General features: G+C 32.4%; 1 protein-coding gene across 4 annotated transcripts in view; it reads right to left on the bottom strand.

Annotated features, from left to right (window-relative positions):
• Positions 1-2,310: 2,310 nt before the first annotated feature.
• TTK (TTK protein kinase) overlaps positions 2,311-14,556 on the bottom strand; it is a 45,086-nt gene continuing 32,840 nt past the window's right edge. For 3 of the 4 annotated variants that reach the window (XM_010854585.1, XM_010854587.1, XM_010854588.1), the window contains exons 15-22: positions 13,850-14,007; positions 13,569-13,720; positions 12,244-12,368; positions 10,828-10,905; positions 7,504-7,680; positions 6,966-7,050; positions 6,340-6,437; positions 2,645-4,701 (exon numbers count right to left, since the gene is read on the bottom strand). In XM_010854585.1, the coding sequence (XP_010852887.1) occupies positions 4,615-4,701; positions 6,340-6,437; positions 6,966-7,050; positions 7,504-7,680; positions 10,828-10,905; positions 12,244-12,368; positions 13,569-13,720; positions 13,850-14,007 (960 nt within the window). In that variant the 3' untranslated portion in view covers positions 2,645-4,614. Of the gene's footprint in view, positions 2,347-2,644; positions 4,702-6,339; positions 6,438-6,965; positions 7,051-7,503; positions 7,681-10,827; positions 10,906-12,243; positions 12,369-13,568; positions 13,721-13,849; positions 14,008-14,556 lie in introns of those variants that run through there. The other variant, XM_010854586.1, reaches the window with a different exon arrangement.

Genomic DNA, 14,556 nt, shown 5'->3' with positions numbered 1-14,556 from the left:
ATAACCAAATGGAATTTTTAAAAATGAAAAAGTTTGAAGACATAATAGCTAAGAAATTTTGAGTCAAGAAGATACGTGATTCCAAACACTTGGAAAGCATAATATGTACCAAACAATTAAAAGAAGAAAAAAAAAAACTAGCCATATTTTAGTGAAATAGCAGATTACAAAAGGTAGAAAGATCTTAAAATCAGCTAAAGAGAAAGGCAGATCACTTATTTTGAAATAATAATGAGATGGATAGAAGAGTTTCTAATAGCAATAATGGAAACCAGGCGTACAATAATAACCTCAATGTGCAAAGAGAAAATAGGTATCAGTTTAGAAATCAGACCAGAAAAAAATATTTATGTGAATCTTAAATAAATATTGTTTGTATAAAATTATAGTAGTCTATGGGGTTATAGTAGGATAAAACTGTTACACCACGATGCCACAGAAGTTGTGTTAATGTAGTTAAAATACATTAAAGTCATTGAATTCTCTGGCAGGAAGTCAAGATATTTGCTTAACTTAAATCTTTGTTAAGTTAAATAAGAATGGTAAAATTTAAGACTAAAAACTGAAAAGAAAAAAAGTGAGATAAAATTCTAAGCCGTCAGTGGCGAAATTATGAAATAGAAAAAGAAACACAAAACTAGGAAAAAAGATGGGAAGGGTGACTAAAAAAAAAGGAAGCACAGAACAAATAGATTAAATAGAAATATAAGCGTATGATAGTAGGAACACATTTAATATAATCATAATGAATGTTAATAGATTAAAGTTGTCAGGTAAGAAAGAAATTGCCAGTGACAATAAAAGGTAAAATTCAGGTATGTTATTTATGGGATATTCCTAAAAGGACACAGAAATTAAAGAATATATGTGTGTATGAGGCAACTATTAACCAAAGAAACATAGAAAGGCCAAGACAAATATATATTTAGAAACAAAGAGAATCCCTATGAAATGGTGACCATTATATTATATCTAGTGAAATAGTCTCAAAATACACAGGGCAAAACTGGACATAATTTAACAATCAGAAGATGTTATTTTAAACACTGTAATCCTAACTTGATAGCTTGCCCCTTGTTTAAGGGTGTTTTACTATTTTATGATATGTTATTTTTACACAGAAGATCTGATTTTTCAAGAACAAATTAAGGAGATATCAGTATACTGATTAAGAATATACACATATGTAAAACAGTTACTTTTTTAAAAAAAGGAAAAGGTAATTTAGGCCAACACTCTTAAGGATAAGCTTTAAAATCTGTACGAAATAGGAAAAAAAATCATAAAGAGAGCCAACATTTGCTGGTAGTGAGTCTCAAAGGTAGCCCATGATGATATCTGCTTCCTAGTAGTCACACCCTGGAGAGAAATTTTAAGATATTTCAATTAACAGAAATGAAAATAGAATTTATTAAAATTTATGGGATGCAGTAAAAGCAGTGCATAAAATAAAATTTACAGCAAAATTAAACAAAAATACAAGAAAGATCTATAATCAATGATTTAAGTCTGTACTTTAGAAAACCAAAAAAGAAAAGCAAATTAAATCCAAAGTAAACAGAAGAAAAAAAATTAATAAAAACTAGAGGAGAAATCACTGAAATTGGAAACAGGAAATCAAAAGAGAAAAATCAACAAAACCAACAGCTGATTTTTTTTGAAAACAATCAATAAAAATTGATAGGTTAAGTTAATCATAGGGTGGGACTGGGCAGAAGCACTGACAGCTGCACTGTGCACTAGAGGGGCCACTGGGACAATTTCACAGCTAACTTAGGGCAGGGGCAGGGGCTTGAAAACAAGATACAGCACAGTCCTGCTTAAGGTCAGCAGGGGGACAGGAGAAACTAGAAGGGCCCAAGATGATGTCAGCTACACTAACAGCCAGTTATCCATTACATCAACAGGCTAAAAAAAGAAAAATCACATAATCATTATTAATATTGATACAGAAAAGCATTTGATAAAATCAAATACCCATTCATGATAAAAACCTTCAGCAATCTAGAAACAGAGATTTCTCAATTTGATAAAGAATAGCCATAAAAAATCATACAGCAAACAGCATACCTAATAGTGAGAAACTTTATCATGTATGCAGAAAATTCAAAATTAAAAAAAAAAATCAATAAAACACTCTTGAAACAAATAACCAACAACAGCAACACCGATATATAAATACTGATTGTTTTCCAATATAACCACAAAGAACAAGTGGAATCTGAAATTAAAAACACATTACCATTTACATCGGTGGTGGTTTACTTGCTCAGTAGTGTCCGACTCTTGAGACTCCATGGACTGTAGCCCGCCAGGCTCTATGGGATCCTATGTCCATGGGATTTCCTAGGCAAGAATACTGGAGTGGGTTGCCATTTCCTTCTCCAACCATTTACATTAGCCACCCCCCACCCAAAATGAAATGCTTATGTATAAATCTAACAATGTATGTACAAGGTCTATACAAGGAAAACTGAAAAACTCTGAATAATTAAACCAAGAGAAGAGCTAAATAAATGGAGAATAAATGTTCTTGGAACAGGAAGACTCAATATTGTCAAGATGTCAGTTCTTCCCAATTTGATCTACAGATTCAATGCAATCCCAATCAAAATTCTAGCAAGTTTCCTTATGTATATTGACAAAGAGATTCTAAAGTTTACATGAATTGGCAGAAAACCCAGAACAGTCAAGACAATAGTAAAGGAGAAGAACAAAGTTGGAAGACTGACACTGCCTGACTTCAAGACTTACTATAAAGTGACAGTAATCAAGACAGCATTTATTGATGAAGGAAAAGCTAAACTGATTACTGGAACCGAATGGATAGCCCAGAAATAGACTACCCATAAATACAGTTAACAGATCTTTGAAAAAGGAGAAAAGATCTCTCTAAAGAAGCTATCAGATGGTTAAGTATATGAAAAGATTCTCTACACAATATATGTCAACAGGGAAATGCAAATAAAAAGAACAATGAGATATCACAACAAATCTACTAGAGGGGCCAAAATCTGGAACATGAACAACATCAAATGCTGACAAGGATATGGAGCAACAGAAACTCTCATTCACTGTTAGAGAAAATGCAAAATAGTACAGTTACTATGAAAGACAGTTTGGTAGTTTCTTACAAAACTGAACATACTTTAACCATATAATATATCAATCATGCTCCTTGGTATTCAACTCTTTGAAGCTGAATATCACACAAAAACCTACTTACAGATGTTTAGAGCAGCTTTATTCATAATTGCCAAAATTTGAAAGCAATCAAGATGGCCTATAGTACGTGAATGGATAAATTGTGGTACATCCAGACAATGGAATACCATTAGGCACTAAAAAGAAATGAGCTCTCAAGCCATGAAAAGACAGGAAGGTGGATGTTACTAGGTTAAATGCATACTGCTAAGTGAAAGAAGCTAATCTGAAAGGCTAAACACTGTACAATCCCGAATATATGGGGTTATTCTAGAAAGGGCAAAATTATAGAGGCAGTGAAAAGATCAGTGGTTGCCAGGGGTTAGAAGTAGGAGAGAGATAAACAGGTGGAGCGCAGAGAATTTTTCAGGCAGTGAAAACACTCTTAAAATAGCATAATGATGGATGTTATTATACATTTGTCTGAATCCCTAGAATGCGCAGCACTGAGAGGGAATTGTAATATATACTATGGGCTTTGGGTGATTATTAGTGTGTCAATATAGCTTCATTAAATGTAACAACAGTACCACTCTGGTGGTGGATGTTGATAGGGAGGCAGGCCATGCGGGAAATCTCTGCACCCTCCCTTCAATTTTGCTGTGAATCCAAAATTATTCTAAAAATAAAGTCTTAATAAAAAAAAAAAAAAAAGGTCTATCAAAATATAAAGAAAAAATTGGGGAAAAGAATACTGTATGATAATATCTTTAAGTAACCTGTTAGACTCAGAAATTCTGGGACCACATTTGTAATTGCTCATCATTAAGCAAGTCATACAATGAGGTCATGCTCTATACTGCCTACTTCTAGGAATCCAGCATGACACTCTGAACACCCAAAACAAAGATATTATGAAGAATCAAAGAGAATTAAAAGAGCTAAGTGCAGCTCTAAAATGATGAAGTATTACCAGTGCCATAAAACAACTGGAAATCTTTTTTTAGAATTTGAAACCTTTGGAATTTTTTCCCCCAAAGTTAATTTACTAAGGTCTACTCTCATGTTTTCCCTTAATCCATTTTTATTAAGAAATCTGTTGCTTCACCAACAGTATATTTGCTTGAAGAAAACAATTCTATAACTTTGAGAATTTAGTGTCATTTTATATTATACAAAGCCTATTTACATAGTTCTTCAGAATACATTTCCATTTTCCATCTACTATCCCAAGTGTGAAAATGATATCAAATAGATTAGACTTACAGGGAAGCATAAAAGGGAAAACAATTCTACAATTTAATACATACAGTGCCATTAGCGGATTTTTACAGTTTTCTTTTGAGGATAATCCACCAAATTTTTCTGTTCAGAGTGAAGCTGTCTTCAAGAGATTTCCACAGAGAACCAAGAGTTTAACAGTTCCGATATTTTACAGGTGATACCTGACAGTTCGTGAGTAGCCACAAATCATTTTCTTTGCCATTTTTTTGCCAAAGTCTTGGATGATGAAGAGGAACCATGACTTTCACCACCACTGTATTGCTCATATAAAGTCTAAAATTAAAAACACACATCTGATTTGTAATATTTAAAATTCAATGTATATCAGATTAACAAAGGTTTAATTAACTTCACATCTTCTTATATGTAACATTTCTCTATTGTTCTTATAATTACAAATTATTTTATACACTATTGGCGATAGTTAAAGGTTTTAAACACCTAGCTTGGCCTAAGAATCAGCTATCATGAGATGCAGCTCAATCTTTCTGGAAGAAAAATGTAACACAGTTATTTTTAAGTGTATGGATGCATCCTCAAGGTCGCCTTAATCTCCCTTACTTTTTCTTTTATAGCTGATGTACATAGTTTTACATAGCAAAACTTTTTATTTGAAGTATATAAAGTTGATTTATAATATTGTGTTAGTTTCTGGTGTATATCAAAGTGATTCAGATATATTTATATCTGTCTGTTCCTCTATATATTCTTTTTCATTGTGTTATTACAAGATACCTAACTTTTTCTTAAATAAAGCCAGTCTTAGATATAGTATACTTTACTATATAGTATAGTAAAGTCCTATACTATAAAATAAAATCAACAGAAAATATACTTTCAGTTGATATTTAAACTAAAGAATGGAAGACATTAAAAAATACAACTGCTATATAAATAAGTCTAATTAATATACTAAAATCTACAATATTTAATAAAGGATTTAAGGCTAAGCTAACATCTAATTTATGAAGATAGAAGATATCTTTGCCATCAAGGAACACATAATCTTAGTGATAAAGGTAATCCACCTAATTTTATTTATAAAAGGCTTTAAACAATACACTGGTAGAATTAGAGAAATGAAATATAGAGAAAAATTACATAACAAATTTTGGTCCAATTTCAATTCCTAAAGCCATTGATTTAGTTATCAGCACTCGAGAAAACTTAAGAAAAAATTTACCTTATATAAATGCAAATAATGGTAAATATGTAATAAATTCCTCCAGAAATGTATTCAAGTTCTTAACATCTTAGATTGGTGTTATCCCTATCCAGAGAGCTAAGAGTGTTTTTTAGTTTAAGTTACTGTAATTTTACAATAATGTTATAGCTGAAATATTAAACTAGTAACTAAAGTCAATTAAGTATACAGTGTTATATAAAAATGATTACATGTTTAATGTCAGTGAGATCCAAAAAATTATGGTGTAAACAGGCACTGGGAGACTAACAGGTTTGAGACATTTGCTTTGAGAAAAGTACTGACTGCTATATACAGCTACCCAGAAGTCATTATATGTGACAAATACTCTGATTTGTCTAAGATGGTTTAAAAATAAAATTGGCTATAAGAAATAAATTCAAAAGCTGTGTTAAAAATGGGGTTGATTTAAAAGATTCTTTACTGAATTTAGTCTGGTTGAGACCTACTTGACAGCAATCTTTTCAATATACCTTATATGACAATCCATTTTCAATTGTGCTGTCTGCCCATTACAAGAGTGCAAATCAAATAAATCTGTATTTGTTAAAAAGCACATATTCAGTATCTAAATACAGAAACACACTTCATAGCTGATCTAATGACTGGGCCAATTTTCCTTTGGTTTACTTGTTTAAGTGCCTATTAACTCACTAAACTATACAAAACAATTAAAATTAGTGTAGACAGAGCATAGACATACTCACTTTAGCAGCTTTCAAAATGGAATTAGGAGAATTCAGGCCAACAAGTTGGCCCAGAACATATTTCATTTCTTCAGCGGTTTCCTTAGCCGTCTGGTTACCTATAAAATAATTTGGTTTTGTTGTTTAGTTGCTAAGTTGTGTCTGACTCACGTCCGACCTCATGGACTACAGCCTGCCAGGCTCCTCTTCCATGGGATCTCCCACACAAGAATACTGGAGTGGGTTGCCATTTCCTCCTCCAGAGGATTTTTCCAACCTAGGGATTGAACCCACATCTCCTGCTTGGCAGGCAGATTCTTTACCACTGAGACACCTATGAAGCCTAGGTGTAAAATAAATATAGAATTAATAGCACACTGGTATCAAGTAAGAAAAATAGAAGTTCATATATAAATGTGTATTCTGCTTAAAAGCACAATAACTATATTCTTATAATTTATCACTGTTCATAGTCCCTTTCCTAGGATAAGTAAAAATGAATGCCAGCAAGTAAAGGAAGGCGATCTCATTTATTTTCGTATTTAGCATTAAGGAACTTCCTTAAGGGAGGAGGCATGCAGGAAAAGAGTAGTCAGAAGGTTGTTGATATTACCAATTGGATAATGAATTTATTTTTAAAGAAGTACCTGGATGAGTTTGAAGCTGAACATACGGATGTGCCAGAAGCTCAGGAATGGATATCCTCTTTTTAGGATCCCTTATTAAACAACACTATAAACATAAAGGTTAAGTTTTTAAAACAAAAACAAAGCAAGTTTCCTTATGCAATATTGATAAAGTATTTTTCCAGGTTGCATCATATTACAGAAGCTGCTTTCTAGAGTGCCTACTCAGAAATGACAAGATGATTTTACACATCATTTCTTCAAAATCTCCAAGTATTCATATGTTTTAAAAACCTTCAAAATGAACTTTCAGTGGAAAAGCTTTATCTACTCCAGAAATTCCAATCATTTCATCTATTTCTCTTTGATTTTCTGGCCATGCCATGCGGCTTGCAGGATCTTAGTTCCCTGGCCATCGAATGAAGCTAGGCCACAGCAGTGAAAGTGCTGAGTCTTAACCACTGGACCACTAGAGAATTCCCTCAGCTATTTCTTTAAGTAAATAATTAAGTACTATATGAAATATAATTCTTCTATATTTATATACTATTAATATTACCTTTAATACATCTTGAAGATCTTTCTCTGGAATATCAGGAAATTCAATTTCATGATTAGGGTCAATTATGGCATGTAATTTAGAAATCTGATTAATTATATGCTGAAACGGTGTTTTCCCATAAGTCATATAGTACAAAATGCAACCTAACGACCAAACATCACTTTTGGGGCTTATCTAAGTTAAAAAAAAAAAAAAAGAAGAAGTTACTGTTATTTTGGCATAAAATTAAAATATTATACACACACACATATTTACCCTCATATTTAAAATAATTAAACATCATTACATGTGTCAAGTATTAAATTATGTTCGTTATAAAACATCCTTTTCTAGTTTTTATTACATTAGGCAATTTTATCAAAAGAAATGAGCTCCATTCAACAAACTCATAATTAAAATAGATTGACTGAAACAAAATATTACATTCTTGTCAGTCTGTGAAAACACAAAGCTAAAAATCATAACTGCAAGCATGAAATTTACTTGTTTTCCCCAAAATTACTGGATTAAAATATGGTTTTAAATAAATTCATAATATGTAACTATGTATAGATTTTAAAAAAGGTTAAGCTGAGCTACCCTAAAACTAAGAACATAAACTATAGAGCCAGACTGGGCTGGGCTGGGCTGGGCTTGAGTCCCTGCCTTAGTACTAGCTGGTAGCTCTCCTTATCTGTTTCCTCACTTCCAAAACAGAATTAATAAAAGGACACTGTCATGGACATTAAATAATCATGAGATATGGGTAAACATAGAGAATAGTTTCTGGTTCTCCGTAAATATTAATTATTAAATGTTCTTTGTATTAAATTACCTCATTAGAAGTAATGCAATATTACAACATAATTCTACTTTTGACTTTAAAAAAACATGATTAAGACCAAGCACAGCAGTGAGTATAGTAAATGAGAATGGCTAAACTCCTCTTTTAAAAGATACATACTCAATATACAGTATAACAAAAGTAACCATATGTTCTATACAAAGGATTAATCTAAACCAAATGACACAGAAAGCTGGAGGGGGAAAAAAATGGACACATATAACCAAATACAAAAAAGAAAAAGAAGAGACAACAATATTAATATTTAGAAAAAGAGAACACAGCAAAATGCTCCTAACAGAAGAAGGTCATTTCACTGTGATAAAAGGTATAATCAACTAAGAGATGTTATGAATTTTTATGCACTGAAACCACATTTAATAGAACTATATTAAGCAACTATATTAAATTCTTTGAAGTGGGGGCAAATTTTAACATGCCCTTCAGAACATGAGCAAGAAAACAGATTCCGTTATCTGAACACAAAGACAACTGATAATAATAATAAATAATCTTTTCGTCTAATTTAATCACTTGGAAATTTAAGTCCATTTCTAAACCTTAATCACAAACTAAAAATAATTTCAGATTCAAGGAAAATAGCAGTGTTATGGCAGCATAGTTTTTCAAACTCTCCAAATCCCCAGATAAGTTAGACAGAGCTGCCTGGTAGCAAAACCATAAACATAAGGAAAATATTTACAATAAAACCAGAATGTAAATGGAGACAAATCACCAACAGCCACAAGTCCTGCATGGTAGAGGCATTTGACGCAGAGAGAAGTAATCAATGTGCCCGACAGACCTCAGAACAGAAGCCCCAAGTGGCCATTAGCTGCTCACTGGAAAGCAATTTCAGAACAGAGCTAGACTGGGAGGGGCCCTGAGCTCTTCTTTAGCAACAATGAGCTTACATGTTGGGATAAAAATTTATCTTCTATTCAGAATCCCTAAGGCCACTGCAGAGCAGGTGATACAATGGAATTGATATTTCCCATTATTACATATTAAAGTACTGAGTTGACAACTGAAAAAGATCTGAACATTACATGCAGCTCAAACCCAATTTTATTTTAAAGAAAAAAAAAATAAAGAAAGAAAAATTTAAACCTGAAATCGGGAATTTTGGAAATTTGTGAAAATAAGAAACGCTACAGTAACAGTAGCAGCAACAGTAAAACTCAAAGTTTTACTTGAGTAAAACTTTATACAGAAGACTACTAAAATTAAAATAGCAATTATTTAAATGCAGAAGCAAAGGGAAAAAAACCTAAAGGGAATACAAATGACAAAGACAAAAGCAGAAATTAATTAGCAAATGAAAATATAATAAGTGAAATCTAGACCTGGTTCTTTATTTTTTTAATTTATTTTTAATTGGAAGATAATTACTTTACAATGCTGTGTTAGTTTCTGCTGTACAACAATATGAATCAGCTATAAGTATACATAGATGCTCTCCCTCTAGGGCCTCCCTCCCACCTCTACCCAAGACCCAGCTCTTGAAAATTAACAAAACTATGGCAAGTCTAATCAAGAAAAGACAGCAGACAAATCTATGTGTTAAAAGAAAAGGAGAAGCTAAAGAGATTTAAGAAGAATTTTTATAAGAGAAGCTGTTAGGCATAATTATATGTCAGTTATTTGCAAAGATATGTAGAAGCCACAATTTTCTAGGGAGGAAAATATAATTTAGCAAGTGAAAGCATATTTATTAAGCAACTGTTTTCAGCTGGACAATGTACTAAATGCTTTATATTCTTTCTCATTTAATCCTCAATTACTTTTAAAATAGGTACTATTCGGAAGCCTAACTGACAGACCAAGAAACAGGCAAGTCAGGTCACAAAGACAGTTGATAATGAGGTAGATCTGTAACCTGAACACAGGGACTGCACAGCGATGTATGCTTGCATCCGTTAGACTACACTGCTATAGGGGAAAAAGGATGAGTCTGGAGCCAGAGGCACCATGGCAGGCAAAGCTGACTCAACAAAGGGCACCAGTGAGACTAGCATGAGCGCTCACAGTGGTAGCAAAATAAGGCAAGTGGGAAAGTACATGGAAAAATTACCTGCTAGAGTTGTACTTGGAAATGTAAAATTTACAAATGAAGAAACGGTAAGAAATAAAACGTTAAGAGTCAGAGAGGAAACAAAAAAGACTTCTAAGGTTATAAGTTCAGTGTTAATTAAGATGTCCATATCAGAATTTAATCTTATTTTTAAAACTAAAAACATATCCAATATGCATTTCTTATAGGAGCACATTGTAAGGCATCACCACATTAAAAGCACAATATTAAAAGAGCAATCTCAAATCAATAAAGAAGGGTAAAATTGAATCCCAGGACAGTCTGCTTAATAAGGCAAGGTCTCTATAATGGCTTAATTTTAGAACTTAAAGAAATAAAATTTCTGTTATCTGTTAATTTAGTCAGAGACTAGCCCATTTCCTGTTTGTGCAAAATAAATGGGATATAAATAATCTTAAAGTACCTTCGATTTGGACTTCCCATTTTCTCTTGAAGACATATCTTTGATTGCTTCTGGTGGCATATAATTAACCGTCCCAACCTACTTGCCAAATCACAGAAAACACGGAAATCAATGAAAATACTTCAGTCTGCTATTTTTAAAAACATGAATGCCAAATTCTTGACAACTTGAATAATTACAGATTTCAGTAATATATTTGTGAAACTCAAATAACTGACAAAAATATTAAAACAAATTTCTTCACATTTCCAGCAAAATAAATTAGATTCATAATCAAAAAATTAACTCCTTTCAGAATGCTGAGCTATTTCTATGATTATGGTAGGCAGAGACCATAACATTTCACAGGATAAAATTTATTAATGGCCATAAACTTTGAAGGAATTGATTCGTCACTCATTTCTGTGCTGGAATAGACCCAGAACACTTTTCAATATAAACCACCAACCAATCAACCAAAAATCCAGTTTGTCTCTAAGTATTCCCTAGGCCCCCGTCCAAATAGAGACAGGATGGGTGTCTACATCATGCAAGAGTTTCCGCAGTAGGATTATGCCAACCTTACACTGTATTTGTTTTATTCTAAAATGATTCTGCTTTCAAATAATGAATGCCTATACTTTAGAGTCTTGCCATCGAAGTTATCATCAAACTGATTTACAACTAAATTTCAGCTGTATTTTTGATATAAAAAGAAGTAACTGTCAAACAGAACTGTTTGAAGGGCATGCTGCCCAGCTACTCCTAAAAAAAAAATCCAGTTTTATTCCTAGGATTAAGGCAGATCCACATCAGAGATCTGCATACATGGAGCACACTGTCCTGGCTGTAAGCAGGATTATTTTTAGTCATTCTTTGATTGTCATCACCTTGGTTTTTATGGGAACAAGTTTATTAAGATTGCTGTTGCATATCTTATTATAAAAATGTGGTTGAGTACAATATTTGTTATGTTGTTTCCAATATCATGGCCCACTTAATTTTTTTCAAATGTAAATGATAGGGAAAGCTTTACTTCTCTGGAAGAATGAAATAATCTTACCTCATAAAGGACAATGAAAAACATAAAACTGCAATTCTCTTTGGCTGCTACCAGGAAACTGAGACAAAGTTTTAGGTGAATTTTAGATAACCAAAATGATTTCAAGGCAGGTATTACTGCTTCTCTACCTCAGCTATATGAAAATCATTCAAAATTGCTGGATATATGTCTACTGGGACTTGACTTTCTATACTAAATTGTATTAACTGTGTGACTGATTTATTTTTTATGGTTATAATATTTATTCTTATAAAAAAAGTTTTCAAATCCTTTGAAAAATGAAGTAGGGAAAAATAAAATCCTCATTAGCAAATTAATACTTCAAAGATGAAAAGGAATTGAACTCTACTGTGTAGTAACCAGCCATTAATTACCTGAGAGTCTTTAACAATACTTGTTGTATCTGGTTGCATTTGGTTTGCGATTCCAAAATCGATTAGCTTTAGCATTCCATCAACTATCAGAAAGTTAGCAGGTTTCAGATCACTGTGAACAATACCTTCAAATTAAATACAGTATAATATCAGACAATGTCAAACATTCTAAGTACAAAGATATTGCACAGTCTACTCATGAGTTGGTTTCTTTAGTCAAATTAAATATTCATTTTTAATATACTCTGTGAACATACAGCAAATTGCTACACGCTAGGCACTATTTTAAGTTTGCAGCTTGTATTGAACCATTCAACCCTCATACCAATGCTGAGGCAAGTACTATTATTATCCTCTTTTTAGTTGCAGAAGCTAAGGTAGAGTTTAAGCAATCTGTTCAAGGCTACACAGCCTAAGGAACAGAGTCATGAGTTGAACCAGGCAGTCTGACTTCAGAGTTTATGCTCTTAACAACCACTGTGCTTCTCTGACCACAAGACAGTACTGTAAATGATGCTGCCATGTGGTAGGACTCTATTGCCCCTCACATACCCACCCCTAAGCCTGATCTTGATCACTGGTGAATTATCTTCTAACTTATAGGAAGAGAGACATAAGGAGATAGTTTACAATTACCTATATTATCAGTTATTTAAAATAAGGAAAAGGCAAAGAACCACTAAAAAGAACCAAGTCCAAACTGTTGAAAAGTTGGAAGGAAATTCAGGATTCTATGAGGAAGGAGAAATAGATTAGGGGTTGCAGGGAGAGGCTGGGATGCAAAAACAAGAGACAATTGCTCTGTACAGTATATAAGGCCATGATAGAATTAAAGAGTTTTAAATAAAACAAAAAAGCAAAATAAACAAACAAAAAAGAACCAAGACCAAGTAAAAAGCCAACCCAGAATGTAGAGCTAGTAGTTAAAAAAAAAAAACTCTCATATAAGGTGCATAATACAAAACAACTAGAATGAGTAAAATAAACATTTAACATTTTTAGAATGCCTGAACCTTAGTCTCAGATCTGCTGAGATTCAAATATTTGGAGACCCAGGACTAGGGACTATGTTATTACTGATAATGAAACATTTTGTGTTATGGATGCTTCATGAACGTGGGGATTTGAGTTCATGCCCTGTATTCTTTTGTTAACAGTATTTTAAAGAAATGGTTTTGTCTCTTCATCTTCATTAAACTGCCAAATATTTAGTTTATTTAGCCTAAAGCTGCCAATAACCAATACCTTAAAATTATAAGTGTCTTTCTCTAAGATGGCACTACTAATGAATATTTTAACATTATAATGAAGAGATTTTAAAATACCATGTTGATGAATTGTGTAAACTGCCTCCAACATATTTTTCCAGTAACTCTTCCGTTCCCATGGACTGATGGATTTTTTCTTTTTAAGCCAAGTATTCAGATCAATATTTCCACACTCCATTACCATGTAGATGTACTGATCTGTGATTTCACTGCCATTAAAATAAACGAAAACAAAACAATAAATGGTTAGATTATACTACCAAGATTTAAGTGTTTATCATAAGAATTAAAGCAAAAAAAAAAAAAAAAAGTTTTCTTTTAAACTGAAAAATTCTTACTAATCATAAAGTCGGATGATCTTATCACTATGTTGTTGTAGTTTATTCAGGTAAGCAATTTCATTCCGGTAACTCTCAACTGTTTGGCTATCTGCTTCTTCTAAGTTCACATACTTTATAGCATGTATTTGTTTCTTTTCATTCAATACCTGAAATACCTATACAGTAAAACAAAGGAAAAAGTTTAGAATACATTATTTATATATTCTCACAATACTTCTACATTTATTAGACAGACACATAAGGATTATTGATGTAAATAATTTAAAATGTTTGGCCTTCAATATCACTGATGAACATAGATGCAAAAATCTTTAATAAAATTCTAGCAATCAGAACCCAACAACACATTAAAAAGATCAAACACCATGACCAAGTGGGCTTTATCCCAGGGATGCAAGGATTCTTCAATATCCGCAAATCAATCAATGTAATACACCATATTAACAAATTGAAAAATAAAAACCATATGATTATCTCAATAGATGCAGAGAAAGCCTTTGACAAAATTCAACATCTATTTATGATAAAAACTCTCCAGAAAGCAGGAATAGAAGGAACATACCTCAACATAATAAAAGCTATTTATGACAAACCCACAGCAAACATTATCCTCAATGGTGAAAAATTGAAAGCATTCCCTCTAAAGTCAGGAACAAGACAAGGGTGCCCACTTTCACCATTACTATTCAACATAGTTTTGGAAG

This window comes from Bison bison, unplaced genomic scaffold (genome assembly GCF_000754665.1).
Source record: "Bison bison bison isolate TAMUID 2011002044 unplaced genomic scaffold, Bison_UMD1.0 scf7180017864344, whole genome shotgun sequence".
NCBI classification, from domain to species: Eukaryota; Metazoa; Chordata; class Mammalia; order Artiodactyla; family Bovidae; genus Bison; species Bison bison.
The sequence above is the reverse complement of the archived record's forward strand: the minus strand, read 5'-3'. Positions and strand labels throughout refer to the sequence as shown.